At 61.8% G+C, this 15,483-nt stretch overlaps 2 protein-coding genes across 5 annotated transcripts in view; one reads left to right on the forward strand and one right to left on the reverse strand.

Moving 5' to 3' along the window:
• Window positions 1-13,282, forward strand: part of TBC1D2B (TBC1 domain family member 2B) — a 61,477-nt gene extending 48,195 nt beyond the window's left edge. For 2 of the 4 annotated variants that reach the window (XM_032391940.1, XM_032391941.1), the window contains exons 10-13: window positions 1,408-1,525; window positions 6,820-7,005; window positions 7,172-7,293; window positions 10,412-13,282. In XM_032391940.1, coding sequence (XP_032247831.1) covers window positions 1,408-1,525; window positions 6,820-7,005; window positions 7,172-7,293; window positions 10,412-10,607 — 622 coding nt within the window. In that variant the 3' untranslated portion in view covers window positions 10,608-13,282. The remainder of the gene's footprint in view (window positions 1-1,407; window positions 1,526-6,819; window positions 7,006-7,171; window positions 7,294-10,411) is intronic. The other 2 variants (XM_032391943.1, XM_032391942.1) reach the window with 1 other exon arrangement.
• A 1,813-nt stretch (window positions 13,283-15,095) lies between these two features.
• Window positions 15,096-15,483, reverse strand: part of ADAMTS7 (ADAM metallopeptidase with thrombospondin type 1 motif 7) — a 41,398-nt gene continuing 41,010 nt past the window's right edge. The window contains exon 24 of the mRNA XM_032391913.1: window positions 15,096-15,460. Coding sequence (XP_032247804.1) covers window positions 15,303-15,460 — 158 coding nt within the window. The 3' untranslated portion in view covers window positions 15,096-15,302. The remainder of the gene's footprint in view (window positions 15,461-15,483) is intronic.

The following is a 15,483-nucleotide window of genomic DNA, read 5'->3' on the forward strand; positions in this document are numbered from 1 at the left end:
CGCGCCTCCTGCTCACGTTGGTGTTGCACGTGTCCGCTTAGGTTCTCTCCGTGCAGGGAGCATGGGCCACCAGGCTGATAGCGGTTCGGACAAAGAAGGAAGAAGCTCTGTGCGCACTCTTTAGGGATTTTCCCAGGAGCCCAATTGCTTGCCTTGAGTTTTGAATGCTGAGGTTTATTCTGGCGGCTCAGGGGCCTTTTAAATCCTCCTCCACCAGCTACAGACCTCCAGGAAGGGCCGTCTGTTTGCATCTGAAATGCGTGTTGCAGGAAGGAAGGGTTTCGGGTGGAATGTCCAAACCACGCTTCTGGGAAGTCACCCGCCTCCATGGTGCTGAGGATGGGGCAGCCCCTCTGAGCCCCGGAAGTGAGAGGGATTGGGCTGCCCCTCCACGGCCTCCATTAAAAAAACAAAAAGCAAACCTGTCAATAGGATGCTGCCGAACGAAGCAGTCTTGTTTTGCTTAAATCCACAATTCACATTGAATACTCAGTCTAAAAATTTCCAGAAGCCGAACACTTCTAAAGCCCAAAAGATCTGGCGGGCACCTGTGCATGCCTGTTTGGAGGGACACTAGCACCCCGTTTATCTGGCATGGTCACGGAACCCGTTCTTCCCCACAAAAGTAAGACTTCCAGAAGATGAAAGCTTTCCACCTGCATCCCCATCACCTTTAGGGCCTCTTACTTTTAACCATTTTACTGGATTTATTTTTTTTCCAAATATTTTATGTGTGTGTCCTGAAAACTCAGAACTGCCTAAGGGGAGCCAAGCCTGGGATCCCGGGACAGGTCACCTCTTGATTGGTGACCCCGTCTCGGCCGGGCCCGGGTTTCCGATATGAACACCCGAACAGTGGAAGCCACACCTCCCTCCCTCCACGTGCCCGCTGGGGAGACGGTTCCTCCCGAGAGCCCCTCAGAGCAGTTGTTTGTAAACCATCTTTATTCTTCGTGTCTTACACTCACCCCTGGGTTTTTGTGCTTGGAAGGATTAACTGCATTAACTACGCCTTTTTTTTTTTTCTCTTTAACAAGGCTGATTGATCGTTGGGAAGGAATTTCATCACCTTTTAACAAAAAACAAATGAAAAGATTGGGGGGAATAGTAGCTTTGCTTCTTGAACTTGAGAAAACGCCTCCCTTGGGGCTTCTGGCTGGCTCAGTGGGTAGGACGTGCAAGTCTTGATCTTGGGGTTGTGAGTTCGAGCCCCACGTTGGGTGTGGAGACTACTAAAAAAAAGAAAAGAAAGAAAGAAGGAAGATGGCTCAGTCGCCTAGGAACACTTACTGGTCGTCGTTTATCGGGGACCGGAGAAGCTGTGGCCGCGAGAACTAAGGGCGCACCGCGGGCGCCACTGTCCGGACCGGCCGCGTGGCCGCTCACCTCGCTGTCGTTTGCGTGCAGGTTGGTGGCGGTGGCTCTTCTGTACCTGGAGCAGGAAGACGCTTTCTGGTGTCTCGTTACCATAGTGGAGGTGTTCATGCCGCGGGACTATTACACAAAGACGCTGCTGGGGTCCCAGGTACGTGTAGACATACTGCGCCTCGGTCAGCAACGTGGGGAGTTCGAGCTGAGACAGGACCGAACTCAGCCCTGGGGGGTTCCTGCTCACAGCCTCAGCCACTGAGCCCTGTGGCGGGTGCAAAACAGGGCATGCCGCGGACCCTCGGCCGGGCTGAGCGTGAGCCGGCGGGGCGGGCTGGCGGTTACACGCTGTGAGGAGTGGACCAGCCCCGCAGCCCTGCTGTTCATGGTGACTGTTCCGCTGTCCCCCCGCCCCCAGGCTCTGCTGTCCTTCCGCTGGGCTCCGCTGTCACCCCCGGGTCCCCTCCCCCGGGCTTCGCTGTCCGTCCCCCCCCCCGCCCGGGCTCAGCTGTTTCTCCCCCCCCCCCCGGGCTTAGCTGCTCCCCGGACACAGCTGTCTGCAGGGGCAGCTAAGTTGCGGTCCAGGAATGTCTGGGAACCTGGTGTGTCGGCTCAGGTTCTCCAAGAAGCTGAGCCAGGGCAGGAGTCGACGAGCCGGAGATTTCTGAGGGGAGGCACCTGCAAAGGACGAGGGGTGGGAACGGGGAGGCTGGGGGAACCCCCAGACCAGGGAAAGGAAGGAGGCGTGGGTGGGACGGATCTCCGAGGCCGTTTTGGCCAGGCCGACGGGGAGTACGCAAGCTGGGGCGGCGTGTTACAGGCACGCGTCTCGTGGGAACGGGCCATGTCGGGACCTGCCGCGGTCACTTCCTGGCTGGGAGCAGCCGGAGGTAGTGCTGGACCCAGAGGGACAGCCCGGGGGCCACAGTCACCTCCCCAGCAGGAGACGTGAGGGCACAGCTCACGTCCGCTGCACCTGGAGCCCGAAGCCAGGGCCGAGCAGGGCGATGTGGGCGGGGAGAGCCTGGGGTTGTCCCCACGTGGGCAGTCCTGGCTCTGGACCAACCCCTTGGGCCCAGGCCAGGGCTCCCCTGGGCCAGGCTGGGGCCGCTGCCCGGCTGGCAACCCTGCTCATGGGCCTGACCCTCCCGGCCTTGCGGCTGCCGGCGTAAACCCAACAAGGGACCAGCAGGGGGCAGGAGGGAAGTGCAGGTAGTTCTCGGCCCATCACGGGCACTGCCTGCCCACGGCCTTGACTCCTCCCTGGCCAGCTCCTGTCTGGCAGGCCCCCCATGCTGGGGGGACCTCCCTGCTCCAGCCTGGGGCGGCTTCCTGCCCTCGCCTCTGGGCCACCTCACCACCAGCCACTGGCTTCTCGGCTCTTCTGTCCTCATGTGACCAGTCCCTGCACAAAATCCCTCTGTCGTACACATTTAGGGTGGCGTCTGTTTGCCTGCCTGGGCCCTGAGTTCTGCTGTGTATTTACATCTCTCGTCGTGGCCTCCGTTACCGCCTGCCCCCCGCCCCCCGCGCCCCAGCCTGGACTTGTCCTCATGCCTCTCCCTCTGCGGCCCTGTGATCACTGCCACCTGCCTGGCGGCTCGAGTACCTGCTTCCCCACTGACCCCCATCAGGGCAGCACCGCTTCTGCATCACCGCGTTGCCTCCCCATGTCACTCATGGGGTCCCCTGCTGGAAGCACAGACTGCCCCAGGACAGAACACTTGCTCCCGGTCGCGCCCTGTTTTCCGTGTGGAGCTAACCCCCTCCGCAGGTCACTGTCCCCCGCTTGCCTCCCTAGAGAGCTTCTGCCCGGCCCGGGCTCTGAGCGCCCCATCCTCTGTGCCCCACGCCGCCCCGAGCCCACTGCCATTCCTGCCGCTCTGGGGACGGGGATCCTGCTTGTCCCGCAGGGGAGCCTGCTTGTCCCGCAGCTGGTCAGCGGCCATGACGTTCCTTCCAGGATCACCGGCCGCCGCGTAGCGAGTGGCTGAGCGTCGTGCGCGCTCCGACCGGGACAGGGAGAGCTGACACTCGGCACCAGCCCAGCCCGTACCGGCGGCTGCCCAAAACCATCCCAGTGAAGGCATCATTGTCCCCGTTGTACTCGGGGAAAACTGGGGGTCGGAGACACGAAGCAGCTCTCCTGAGGTGCCCCTACCGTGGGCCCGGGCCGGGGGCTGGGCTCTGGGCCATGTCCCAGCATCACGGGTGCCAAATGATCCCAGGACAGGCTCAGCTGGTCTCCCCGTGACCACGTCACTTTGCTACGTTACCTAGAGGCTCTTCTTGTCAGAATATTCTGTAAACTAGGAAATGAGCCGTGGGAAGAGGCAGTAGTCACTGTCCGGTGGGAGTGAGGAGGCCAGTAAATTAAGTTCTGTGTGTCACGGACACCTGGGAGCTAAGAGCCTTACAGACTCACGATCTCAGATGACTGTGTTTCAGAGTAAGAAGAATGAGGTCTTCATCCGTCTTAAATCCACTGAACCAGGCCCTCCCGCCTACGAGCCGTGGAGCTTGGCCGCCTCACTCCACGTCCCCGCGCCTCAGCTTCCCCAGCTGGAAGACCAGCATCACACTCCCCTCGTACGAGTGCTCCAGTTTGAAATTAGGTGCATTACGAGCTTATCCTAATGCTTGGATCGTAAAAACTCAATAAAACGCAGAAGGGGAAAGCCTATTTTAAGCATGTGGGTTTAAGATAAAATTTGCAGCACATTGTCACATAAACACAATTGTAAAGTCGGAGGAGATAGTTTTCTCCCTGACAGTAAATGTCGTGGCTGCTCACGAAGGAGCGGTTATTAGGGAATACGAGATGTTCGGAAGAAAATGAAAATCCTGCGTTATTCTACCCACACTCGAGACCACAGTTGGCATTTTGACATCTTTCCTTTTTGCCTTTTTTCCCCCAAATACATTTTAGGTATTCACGTTGGGGGCAAGACGTGTCCTAGCTGGTTTACACGCTAGCTCGAGCGTCTTCCCATGTCATTCTGTGCTTTTTCACTGCCGTGTTTGGTGGCCGTCACTCTCCATCGGGTGAATGCATGTGACGAGTGTTCTCTCCTGCGGTGGGCTCCGTGTAAGGCCGCACTGGGGCTGGGGCAGCCATGTGTGGCCAGCCCCCAGCCCCGTGCTTCATGAATCCCTGTCGAACTGCTGCCACGGGCCAGATGCTCGCAGCCTCTCCGTCTGTTCATCAGCTGAGTCCACGTTGTGTGCCAGGACCTTGGTGGGCACTGAGGATACTGTCCTCCCACGTCCTCCTGACCTCGGCGGGGTGGGGGCTGAACAGAGGCCCGAGGGTCGTTCCCAGCAGGCTGCTCCACGCCGGGCCTCCTGAACCAGGCACCACCGGCCACCTGATTGGGAGGGCCCAGGGCATGGCTCTACTCCCGCTTTGGGGTCAGCTTGCTTGCCCTTCCTCTGCAGAAGGAATCCCGCTGCTGTCCCTCGTCCTGCGGCCCGCCGTCCATCCTCCTTGCCCATGCACAGCCCCTACATCTCTCCAGCACTGGCCGGAGCCAGGTGGAGAGCGTGTGCGGTTCAGGGGCTGTCGGACGTCCAGGCACCTCCTCTAGTGGGTGATGCTGACCCCACCTGGTGACAGGAGCGGGGTTCCCGGGGAAACGGACCCCGGGGATGTGTGCCCTGCCGGACGGTCGTCTGGCTTGCCCTGTGGGACTTTGTGCAGCTTTCCTGGGGGGCGCGGTGTGGGGGGAAGGGGGCAGCTGGGGACGCTTTAAAGGCGGCTTATGTGCTTTTGTCTGTTGGGTTTTTAAGGAATATTCATTATAATTCATTTCAACCAGTTTACATCTTTGAAACTTTGTTTCTTGCTCTAGTCAGAAGGCAAATTAGCTAAAATGTACGTTTCCAACATGATTCCTGTATTTTGTTGTCTTTTACGCACTGAGAAGAATTTAACTCTTTAGAACCATTTTTTTGTAAAAAACAATGTTTTTAGCATTTTGTTATTTTGCCTTTTAAATTTTACAATTTCAACCAGTAATGCCTACTTGAATCTAACCACGCCCTTTAAAAAAAAATACCTTTTTGTTTGTTAAGGCTTCTATGATAAAGAAAAAGCAAAACTTCCAAAAAGGAGGAACTGTGGGCTTTTTTAAAGTTTAAGATTTTCCTAAAAAAAAACCTTTTTAAAATGTCATTTTAGGGGGCGCCTGGGTGGCTCAGTCGTTAAGCGTCTGCCTTCGGCTCAGGTCATGATCCCAGGGTCCTGGGATCGAGCCCCGCATCGGGCTCCCTGCTCGGCGGGAAGCCTGCTTCTCCCTCTCCCACTCCCCCTGCTTGTGTTCCCTCTCTCTCGCGCTCTCTCTCTCTGTCAAATAAATAAATATAATCTTAAAAAATAAATAAATAAAATGTCATTTTAGGGGCGCCTGGGGTGGCTCAGTCGGTTGAGCTCTGACTCTTGATCTCAGCTCAGGTCATGATCCCAGGGTCATGAGTTCGAGCCCCGTGTTGGGCTCCACGCTGGGTGTGGAGGTTACTTTTAAAAAGTGTGGTTTTAGCGTGTGTATGTAGATTGTTTCCAGTTATCTCAGACTTCCAGTAACCCCAAGAATCAGTGCACTCTTCATCGCAGCTTGGCTGGTGTGCAGTTGAGAGCTGGTGCCGGTTTCTCTGGGATCGACTCCGAGGAGCCGTGCAGGGGCCCTGCGCTTTCCGGGCACGTCTGGGCTGCTCTCCGGGTGGTTCTCCCGACGTGGCTCTGGCAGCGTGTGGCTTCCTGTGTGGTGGTCTCGGGGCTCACGGAGCGTTGGGGGCTCCTGACGAGGGTCATGCCGTCCCCGCATGGCGGGCTCTTCCTCACTGGTGTTCCGCACGCGTGGCGTGCTGTCCTCAGCGGCCCTGGCTGGCACCCGTCCGGCCCCGGGAGCGCTACCAACACCCCTCACCGGGGCCCTGAGCATAGCTGACCCAACAGGCCAGGCATCTGGCTCCCCCGCGCGGCTTTTCGCTCCTCCGGGGAAGCAGAGGGACACCTGTGCCCAGCAGAGCACCGTGGCCGATGTGGGCAGGAGGGCCAGAGCTCCTCGTTGGATGGTGGTTTGCACGTGGCTTGTGGTACCCCCAGGGCAGCCGTGGGAGAGCGGGGAGATGTGCCCCAGGCCACGCCGTGGGTAGGAGGTGGGGCCGCACCGTGGACCCTGGAGGTCACACCCTTGCGCTCCCACACCCGGGAGGCGTCTGCGGGACAGACGTGGTGATGTCGCACCTGCTCTTGGGCCCAGGACTCGGCTTCCGCCCCCCGTAGCCCTGGATTGCGAGTGGGCAGCTAGGCCGACTCTTCCCCAGCTCTTTGTAGCCTCTTCTTGGGCGGCGCGAGGACAGGAGTGCGCTTCCGGCCGAGGCGCTCCAGGCGTGCGGGACAGCAGGCCCGCGGCGCACCGACCCCACGCCCTCCCCTCTGCTCCCCTGCAGGTGGACCAGCGGGTGTTCAGAGACCTCATGAGCGAGAAGCTGCCTCGGCTGCACATGCACCTGGAACAGTACAGCGTCGACTACACCCTCATCACGTTCAACTGGTTTCTGGTGGTGTTTGTGGACAGCGTCGTCAGCGACATCCTCTTCAAGATCTGGGACTCTTTCCTTTACGAGGGACCAAAGGTGGGTCCGCTCGCTGGGTGACTGGGCACGCTGCGGGTGGCAAGTGGCCAGCTCACCGGGGACGTGGTGGGCCGCCGTGGGAGGGCCTGGGGCGCGGGAGGCCGCTGCCCGGGCAGCCCCGAGCGGAGGGCCTCTCTGCTGACGGACGTCCCCGTGCTGCCCGCAGGTCATTTTCCGGTTTGCCCTGGCGCTTTTCAAATACAAGGAGGAGGAGATCCTGAAGCTGCAGGACTCGATGTCCATATTCAAGTATCTCCGCTACTTCACTCGCACGATCCTCGACGCCAGGTGAGTCCTCGGGCGGGGGGTCCCAGCTGCCCCTGCTCCACGGAGAGCAGCCTTCCCAGGGGTATGGTGTGCGAGCGAGGGGTGGGAGAGGCTCTGGACACCCGGTGGCCTCCACCGATGAGGGGGAACCAGGATGGAGGACGGCTTGTCCTTGATCCAACCAACGTGCGTCCCACAGGCCGGTTTGTTTGTGTTCAGCAAGTGTTTCCTGAGCTTTTCCGGCGTGGCAGGCCATCCTCCAGGCACTGAGGGTGACGGGGGAGGGACAGGCCCTGACGGGAAGAACCCGAGGGGAGATGGATGGCCTGATGGGCTGGGTGCTGCCGTTGGGGAAGCCCGGGGCGGGGCAGGTGGGGGGCGAGGCGGGGTGAGCGGTGCTGGGTGGGGGCACCTGGGAGAGGGTGTCCTGGGCCCAGGGAGCTGGAGCAGCAGTGGGGACGTGAGACGCAGTGTGTCCGGGGCCGTGGAAGTGGCTCGGCCGGGGCGGCCGGGCGGGAGCAGAGCGGGACTGGGCCTCATCGCTGGGGTGTCGGGAAGACAAGAGGAGGGCTGGTAGCGGGGAGGACGCCAGGGGGTCGGGGTGGCCTGGGGTGGGGCGCGAGGTGCCCCCAGAGAGGGAGGAGGGGCAAACTGGAGGGCAGGAGAGGAAGTGGACCTGGGAAGACCCAGGACTTTGGGCCGGGCACCGCGTGTGGGGGGAGCATCTCCGTGCCCCCCCACGGGCCACATGGTGTTGCCTGTTCCGGGTCATTGTCTTGCATGTGCCCTGACGGCGGATGGCGGCTGTTCTGGCCACGCTCCCACGGGGGTTCCAACGGACCTGCCGCTGGTTGGGCGGGGGAGGAACATCTGGGGCTTATATATGCTTTCAAACTTTTTTTTTTTTATATATATTTTATTTATTTATTTGAGAGTGAGCACAAGCAGGGAAGAGGGAGAAGCAGACTCCCCGCTGAGCAGGGAGCCTGATGCGAGACTCGATCCCAGGACCCCGGGATCATGACCTGAGCCGAAGGCAGACACTTAACCCACTGAGCCACCAGGCGCCCCACTTTCAAACTCTTTGGGCTATAGCTCATAGGAAGGCTGCTTTGTCTCAGACCTGGGATGCCCGTCCTGAGGTGTGTAGAAATGAAACAATTTGTTGAAATGTTTGTGGTTCTTGCTAAAGGTCTGTGTTAGATATTGAGGTTTTTGATTCCCTTTCGGTTATGAAATGCTTGTTGTGACTCCGCACGTGGACTCCTCCATCCGCTGATGTGTCACAAACTGCTTCCAACCCCCGGGGCCCCTGGTAAGCGGACAGGCGCCCCTCTCCTGGGCCGGCCCGTGAGACGCCCAGGGCAGTATCCAGGCCTCCGAGCTGCAGGGCGCCAGTGTGGGGGCGAGCCCGGCCGCGGGCGGGACGTGGGGCAGGAGCTGCGCTGAGGCCCCCGGGGGACGGGATGCTGGGAGCAGAGGGGGCTGACGGAGGCCACACCTGACTCCCAGAAGTCATCGCTATCTTTAGGGCCTCCCGCTTGGGAAGTGGATTGTAGGGCATATTCAGGCGTCCTGAGGTGCCTGCACCAGTGACCTGAGCCTCACCACGTGGAGCCTGAGGGTAACGTTGGCCAGTGAGAGTCTGGGGTGAACCTCCAGGGCGTCCGCCGACCTCGCACGAGGTCAAGGTTGAGAAGGGCTTGGCAGCGGGGATGTGGGCGCGGCCGGCCCCTTGTCAGCGGCTCTGGGGCAGCTGCCCGGCCGTTGGCTTCAGGAAGTCAGGGTCCACCCTGGGACCCGGGTTTGCAGACGCGTGATGGCCCAGACCCCAGGGTTTTAATAAGCTCCCCAGACCGGTGGTTCCGGATAAGTAAGCGCTTCTGTGAGGAAGGAGGGAGAGGCTGTGGAGTTGGCACGTGTTCAGGGCATGTCGGGTTAACAGGATTAAACCAGTCTCGAGTCAGGGCTCCTGGGTATTCAGCCTTAGCCGACCACAGGACACCCGCTGGGGCTCCTGACCAGGCCTGCAGGGCAGCGTCCTGCTGTGCTCACGGGGTGACCGGCCGCGGCAGCACCGGCCCACCGAGGACTTCGGGGCTTTCTGTGTTTGCCTCGTGCCGCGAAGTGGGGGCTGGACGCCCGGTCTCGGGGGGCACGCAGCCTGGGGCTAACAGCTGTGGGAAGGGGCCGGGCGCAGGGGCCCTGGGTCCTGGGTCCTGGCTGGCACTTCCACTCCGCTCAGGCCGGCCCTGTTCTCCCGCACGCCCGTGTTCTAGAACACTCCGGGATGCGGCCTCTGAAGCTGGCCTCTCCGACCTTCGGCCTCCTGCGGGAGAATGCTTTGGAGTCAGGCTGCGTGTGGGTGTGTGAGAAGTCGCCGGCCAACGTCAGGCCAGGTGGCAGCCCCAGCTGCCGGCAGGGGGCCCCGGGCAGTGCTTGTACCATCACAGCTGCTCCTGGGGCTGGAGGGAAGAGAAGCCGCCGGGCCGGCCGAAGCGGGGGGCAGGCCCCTTGGTGCTGGAGGAACCCACTTCTGTTTTCACCCCCCGGCGGCCACGGCTGACCCAGTTAGTGCTGGAACCCCTAGCCAGGCCTCGGGGCACGTCCTGGCTGTTTTTGTTAAACTGCTGGTCAGAGACCAGGGCAAGTTAGCGGGGTCGGTGCGTGGACCTGCGGCCGGTGGGAAACCCATCGAGTGCCCATCCGTCTCTAGACCACGTCCGGCCCTTGTGCGGCGGGCTGGGTGACCGTTCCCGCCAGGTGGACTCCTTGCCCGTCAGTCCCAGGAAGCCTGAACCAGCCTCCTGCTGGTCCCGCTCAGGCACACCGGCCCTCGGTTGCCCAGCACATGCCAGGCGCTGTTCTGTCCTCACGGGGGCCGCGCTGGTAACCACACACCCCAGGAGGTGGCACTGCGGTCCTCTCAACATACAGGGAATCAGAAGCCAGAAAGGGAAGGACCCTCACCCCACCCGCCCCACGACACAGCGAGCGTGGGCCTCCACCCAGGCGGTGGCTCAGGGCCAGCCCCGTAGCCTCTGCATGAGGGGCGCTGGCCTCCAGCTGACACATGTGCCCCAGGCCCCGTCCCATGTCCTGCCCTGCTGACCTCTGTCCCCATCCTCTGTCCCGCCAGGAAGCTGATCAGTATCTCCTTCGGGGACCTGAACCCGTTCCCCCTGCGTCAGATCCGGAACCGGCGCGCCTACCACTTGGAGAAGGTGCGGCTGGAGCTCACGGAGCTGGAGGCCATCCGCGAGGACTTCCTGCGTGAGCGGGACACCAGCCCCGATAAGGGCGAGCTGGTCAGCGATGAAGAGGAGGATACCTGAGTGCCCCCCACCCCATGACACTGCTCTTGTCTTCACAACCAAAGCGTGCCAAAAGGATGCACGGCAGAGGGGCCTCTGCTCGTCGGAAAGCCCGAATGTAATGCCCGTGGTCTCTGGAAGTCTGCTGGGCGGACGTCCACGGCCACACTGCACTTCCTCATTTCCATGCGGGCCGGGGTCTGCTCCGCGTACAGCCATCTCCGGGCCGTGGCGGGCGGTGTCCGTGTCCCGCGTGACCCGTGCACCCCCAGGGGAACCGGCTGGCTGTCGTCGAGCCTGTTGACAGCATCTGTCTGGGTTCTGTGGTTGGCTTGCACCCTGGCGTCTCCCCGTGTCGCCCCCTAGCCAGAGCGTGGCTGCTTTGGGTGGCGTGAGGTGAGCGAAGCGAGTGCATCTGTGTTCAGGAACAGCCCGGAGAAATCCCACACCTTCCGTGCCAGGCGAACCACCGCCGTGCCCCATCTCTGGACTAGCCTGGGGAGGGCCTGGCCCTCCGGACACCCCCGCTCCCCGGCGCACTGCCGGGCTGCCCCGCCCCCAGCCCACGCTCCGCCTGGCGCGGCTCCGTGAGGCTCTGTGCTCTCTGCTCTCTGCGGAGGGACTCGTGGAATCACTCTGCGTAGGGATGAGAGTCCACAGAAGCCGTGGGCCGCCGTCCTGCGAAGCAGGCCCACCTCGGGGGCAGGCCTTGGTGGAGGAGACAGAGGAAGCTCCTGGGGACGCCTTACAGGGCCGCGGTGTGGGTGCAGGGTGACGCCGTCGGCCAGGGCCCCGGGGCCTCCCCCACCTGCTGGGACGGCGGGGAGGCCGGCTGCCGTGCCTTTGCTTGGGACACAGCTTTGGTGAGCTGTCCCATTCGGGGTCCCTCCCCAGGGCTGCCCAGAGGCATCCGCGTCCTGGCAGCCGGCCTCCCCCTCCCTGGGGTCAGCGTGGTCCTGGCTGTAGGGTCACCACCGCCTCCAGCAGGCCAGGCTGCCCACGCTGTTCTGCGGACTGGGAGCGCTCTTTTCGAAGCTCTGCTGAGAGGCTCTGCACAGGGAAGGTTAACTTTGCTTCATCGCTCCGCGGACCATCCCTGCTCCACGTGTGGACGCGAGAGTTTCCTGGCACAGCGTTATCCAAATAGGAAAGAAACCATTGCACACGGAATTTTTACACTACCTGGAGAAAGTGGAAGTAACCCCCAGCTGAAACGCATCAGACGCAGCCGAAGCGCTGAAGGAGTCCCCTGAGGAAGTGCATTTTCTAAGGACAGATGTTCCGTCTCGGTCCGTGTTTATCGGTGTCCCGGCTGGGCTGGCGTCCCCGCATACCGCACCGCGTCAGCTTTTGTGTTGTGAGGTTGGTTAGCCTGATCTCTCAGATGGCAGACGCGGCGGGGGGGTGGGTGGCTGCTGGAGGGCGGCCTTAGTGCGCGGCCTCACTGCCCTCCGCGGACCCCTCACCGGCTGGGGGACAGCAGTGAGGAGGCGCGGTAGGGTCAGGCTCTAGCTTCCAAGCTGACTTCCCCGGAACTGCCACATCCTGGGGTGAAAATGCTGCCTTTTGGAATAGGCTGGTTATGTCGGTTTTGCCCCAAAAAAAGATGTATCTTAAAAGCACCTGGATCGGGCCCAGGCGCCTGCTGGGTGTGGCTGGAGCCGTGGTTTCGGGGAGCGGCCAGCCGCGCCGTGTTGGTGTCCGCAGGCGGCTGTCCGTGCCCGGGCACTGGCCGTGAGAGCAGCGCGGTTGTGGGGGGCGTGGACGGGGGACACTTTCCCGGAGGCCGCCCGGTCTCTGGGTGTGCAGAGGGCGGCAGGGGTGCTTGGCCCGGCCCAGAGCGGGCAGGGTGCCGAGCGGCAGGCCGCGCCCACAGCCAAGGGCAGCTACCAGCTCGCACGGGGACGGGTTTTGTGTCTTACGGGCTGAACATCTGTTAATACTTTTGTATATTTTTCACTACAGTTTATATTTTTATAGACTATTTTTATCAAGGGTTTTTCAATTATGTACATCTATTTTATATAACGAGTTCTTTGTGCGCGGCTGTGTGTGATCGCGAGAACCCGAGCGGCCTGGGTCGCTCCTGGCTCCCGGGCCATCGTGGCCCCCGGGCCTGCCTCCCGCGGCCTGTGGTCACGCGCACCGCCGTCCCGCAGCAGCCGGGGCCCCGGGGCTGGAACGCGTCTGCCTTCCTCCCACACTGTGTCCATATAGGAAGTATTCTAGGCGAATCGCCAGTGCATTTTTTTTTTTTAAACTGTTTGTATTCTTGCACAGATCCCCACCCTGGCCTTGTGCGGGGCTGTCCTCCTGCACGTGCCCTGGGCAGATGGGCCCCGGACGGGGCAGCCCCTGCAGGCGGGAGGCTGGCTGCCGCCTCGGGGGGCTGCGTGGGGGACAGTGGCTGGTGACTTCCCCTGATGTCACTGCGGCTTCTCGGCTTCTCTGAGTTAAATTCTGGAACAGTCTTTATACTAAAAAGCCAAATAAACTACTAATTTGTATAATGTTCTGGTTTGAGATGCCATTACAGTTGCTCATGACAGGGCTCACCCCCAGGGCTCAGAGGGGTACAGGACTTCGGGGGGGGGCTCCGAACTGCCAGCCAGCTCTTTTTAGGTCCACGTTCTTGGTTTGCCCTGGGGTGTGTGGGACAGGATGCCTCCATCGACTGTGCAGCCCTGGGAGCCGAAGTCAAGCTGCAGGTGAATGGGGGGGCACCGAGGTGAGCGCTTTGGGGTCCCGGGCCTCAGCCAGGAGCTGCAGCAGCTCCCCCCGCCCCACCCCAGCTGCAGCGTGCCCTGAGTCATGGGCTGTTTGCCTCCTGTCTGGGCTGACCGCTCCAGCCCAGCTGCCACTGGGGACACCATCCCCCTCACCCCCCGTCGTCGGAAGAACACACGAGAATGATTAAGACCAAATGTCTTTCCATGGTGTGGGGGAGGGGGCTCCAGGGAGGATTCCCAGGGCGAGCAGATAAGGATCTGCTGAGCCCGTCTCCTCCTGGGACAGACTCGGTGAGGCTGGGGGGTGCCTGAGGTCACAGCAGTGGTGAGCCAGGACTGGGACCCACATGCTCGGCGTGGGTCAGGGCCCAGACGCAGAGGCCCCGTTCCTTGGAAGGGTTGCCGCCGTGGATAGCACGAGCCCTGGGAAGCTGTTACGGAGTGTGGGTCCCCAGGGCCTCCTCGGGCCACGGAGCTGTTGCAAACACAGGAAGGAAGTCTGATGCCCCTGCACCCCCCCGACGGCGCAGTGATCCTGGGACTCTTGCAAGCCCCGGTGACTCGCTTTCCTGAGTGACCTCAGCCCCGCCTGCCTCTGCGTGAGCCACCGTGGGGCCTGCCTGGAGCCGTCTTCCTGCCAGGTCAGAGGGCTCAGCGCCGGGTGAGAGGGGACCTCCAGGACAGCGTGGCCAGGGCCTCGGACCCCAGGCCAGACCCACGCAGAGCCCTGGGCTTCTCAGGCCCCGTGGAGCGTGTTACTGAAAGGGGTTTGGTGTGTGAGCGAGAATGGGAAGCCGGAGAGCAGCTCTGCCTTCCATCCCTTCCAGGTAGGGACCGGCCCGGGGACAGATGCTTCGGATGGCTTTAGCCTCTGCCGTGTTTTCCTGTTCTCAGTCCCCAGGGTGCGACTTTCAGTGATGCCCTCCCACCGAGCCACAAGTAGACACATGGCCCTCATCCCACTACACAGCTCAAGAACCACCATGCACATTACAGGCTGTGTTCCCTGCAGGTGTCCACGGGGTGGGGGCCTGGGCCTCTCTGACCCTCCGTGTCCCCCATTTGGAGAAGGGGGATTCCACCTTCCAGGACTAGCACTGGGGAGCAGGCTCTAAAAGACATGGCCACTTCCCAGAGGAGGGGCTGGGCCTGGCAGGGTCATGGCTAGCCTGGCTGGAGCCCAGGACCCTCTTGGAGCGCCTCCTGACCAGCTGCTGCCCACTGTGTTCACCGGTCTGGTTCCATGGACGTAGGTTTGGCAGGAAGGACGGGGCTGTGGTGGGCAGGGCCTAGGTCGCGCCTGGGCCTGGCAGGGGGACAGGAACCAGCTGCCACCAGCCCAGCCATCTCTGAACACGGAGTTGGGAAGGGACAAGTGGGGGCCGGGAAGGGGGTGGCCGTCCGCGCCTACCTGCACCCCATCACCCCTGTGGGTCACCAGCTCCACTGATCCTCCTCCCCTTTGGGGCAGGTGAGCTAACGGGGTGCTGGAGCCCTCAGCGCCATCCCCGTGGGGGCAGTCCCTGCTGGAGGCAAGGGCCTTGGTGCCCGAGGTGGGGTGTGACCCAGTCACCACGAAACCACAGGTCTCAGGCCCTGGAGTGGGGATGTGGGGGGTGCAGAAGGAGCGTGGCTGCGACCAGCACTGCCCCGCCCCTCATCTGCAGCCCGCTGAGGACAGCGGACTCCTCCTCGAGGAGCACGTGAGGAGGATGGAGGGCAGGAGATCGGGTCTGAGATTCTCCCAATGCAAGAGGAAAGCAAGCTGCACGTTGAAACTGTAGGTGCTCGTTTATGTATAATAATAATAAAGGTTATGCAAACCGTTGAAATAAAAAAATACGTTTTTTTGGGGGGAGGGGGCCCCAGCCCGCCACCAGCAGGCCAGGTTAGCACCTTCGGGGTGCAGCCCGCGGTCGGGCGTGAGGTCCGTGTGTCCGGGTGGGGGCGTCGGCGGACCCGTGCAGCCTGGCCCAGCTGGGGTGGCTCAGCGGCGGGCGATGCGCTGATGGCCGCGGGAGGGGGCTCCGTGGCCCAGAGGGGGGCAGGAGCGGCAGCACTGGGTGTGGACGGCAGGCAACTGGCATCGGCCCAGCAGGCGCAGGGTCTCACAGAAGCCGAAGGGCAGGCGGTCCCGCTCACAGCCTGCGGCGGGGGGGGGGGGGGGG

The sequence above is a fragment of the Phoca vitulina genome, unplaced genomic scaffold, assembly GCF_004348235.1.
Source record: "Phoca vitulina isolate PV1807 unplaced genomic scaffold, GSC_HSeal_1.0 scaffold65, whole genome shotgun sequence".
NCBI lineage: Eukaryota > Metazoa > Chordata > Mammalia > Carnivora > Phocidae > Phoca > Phoca vitulina.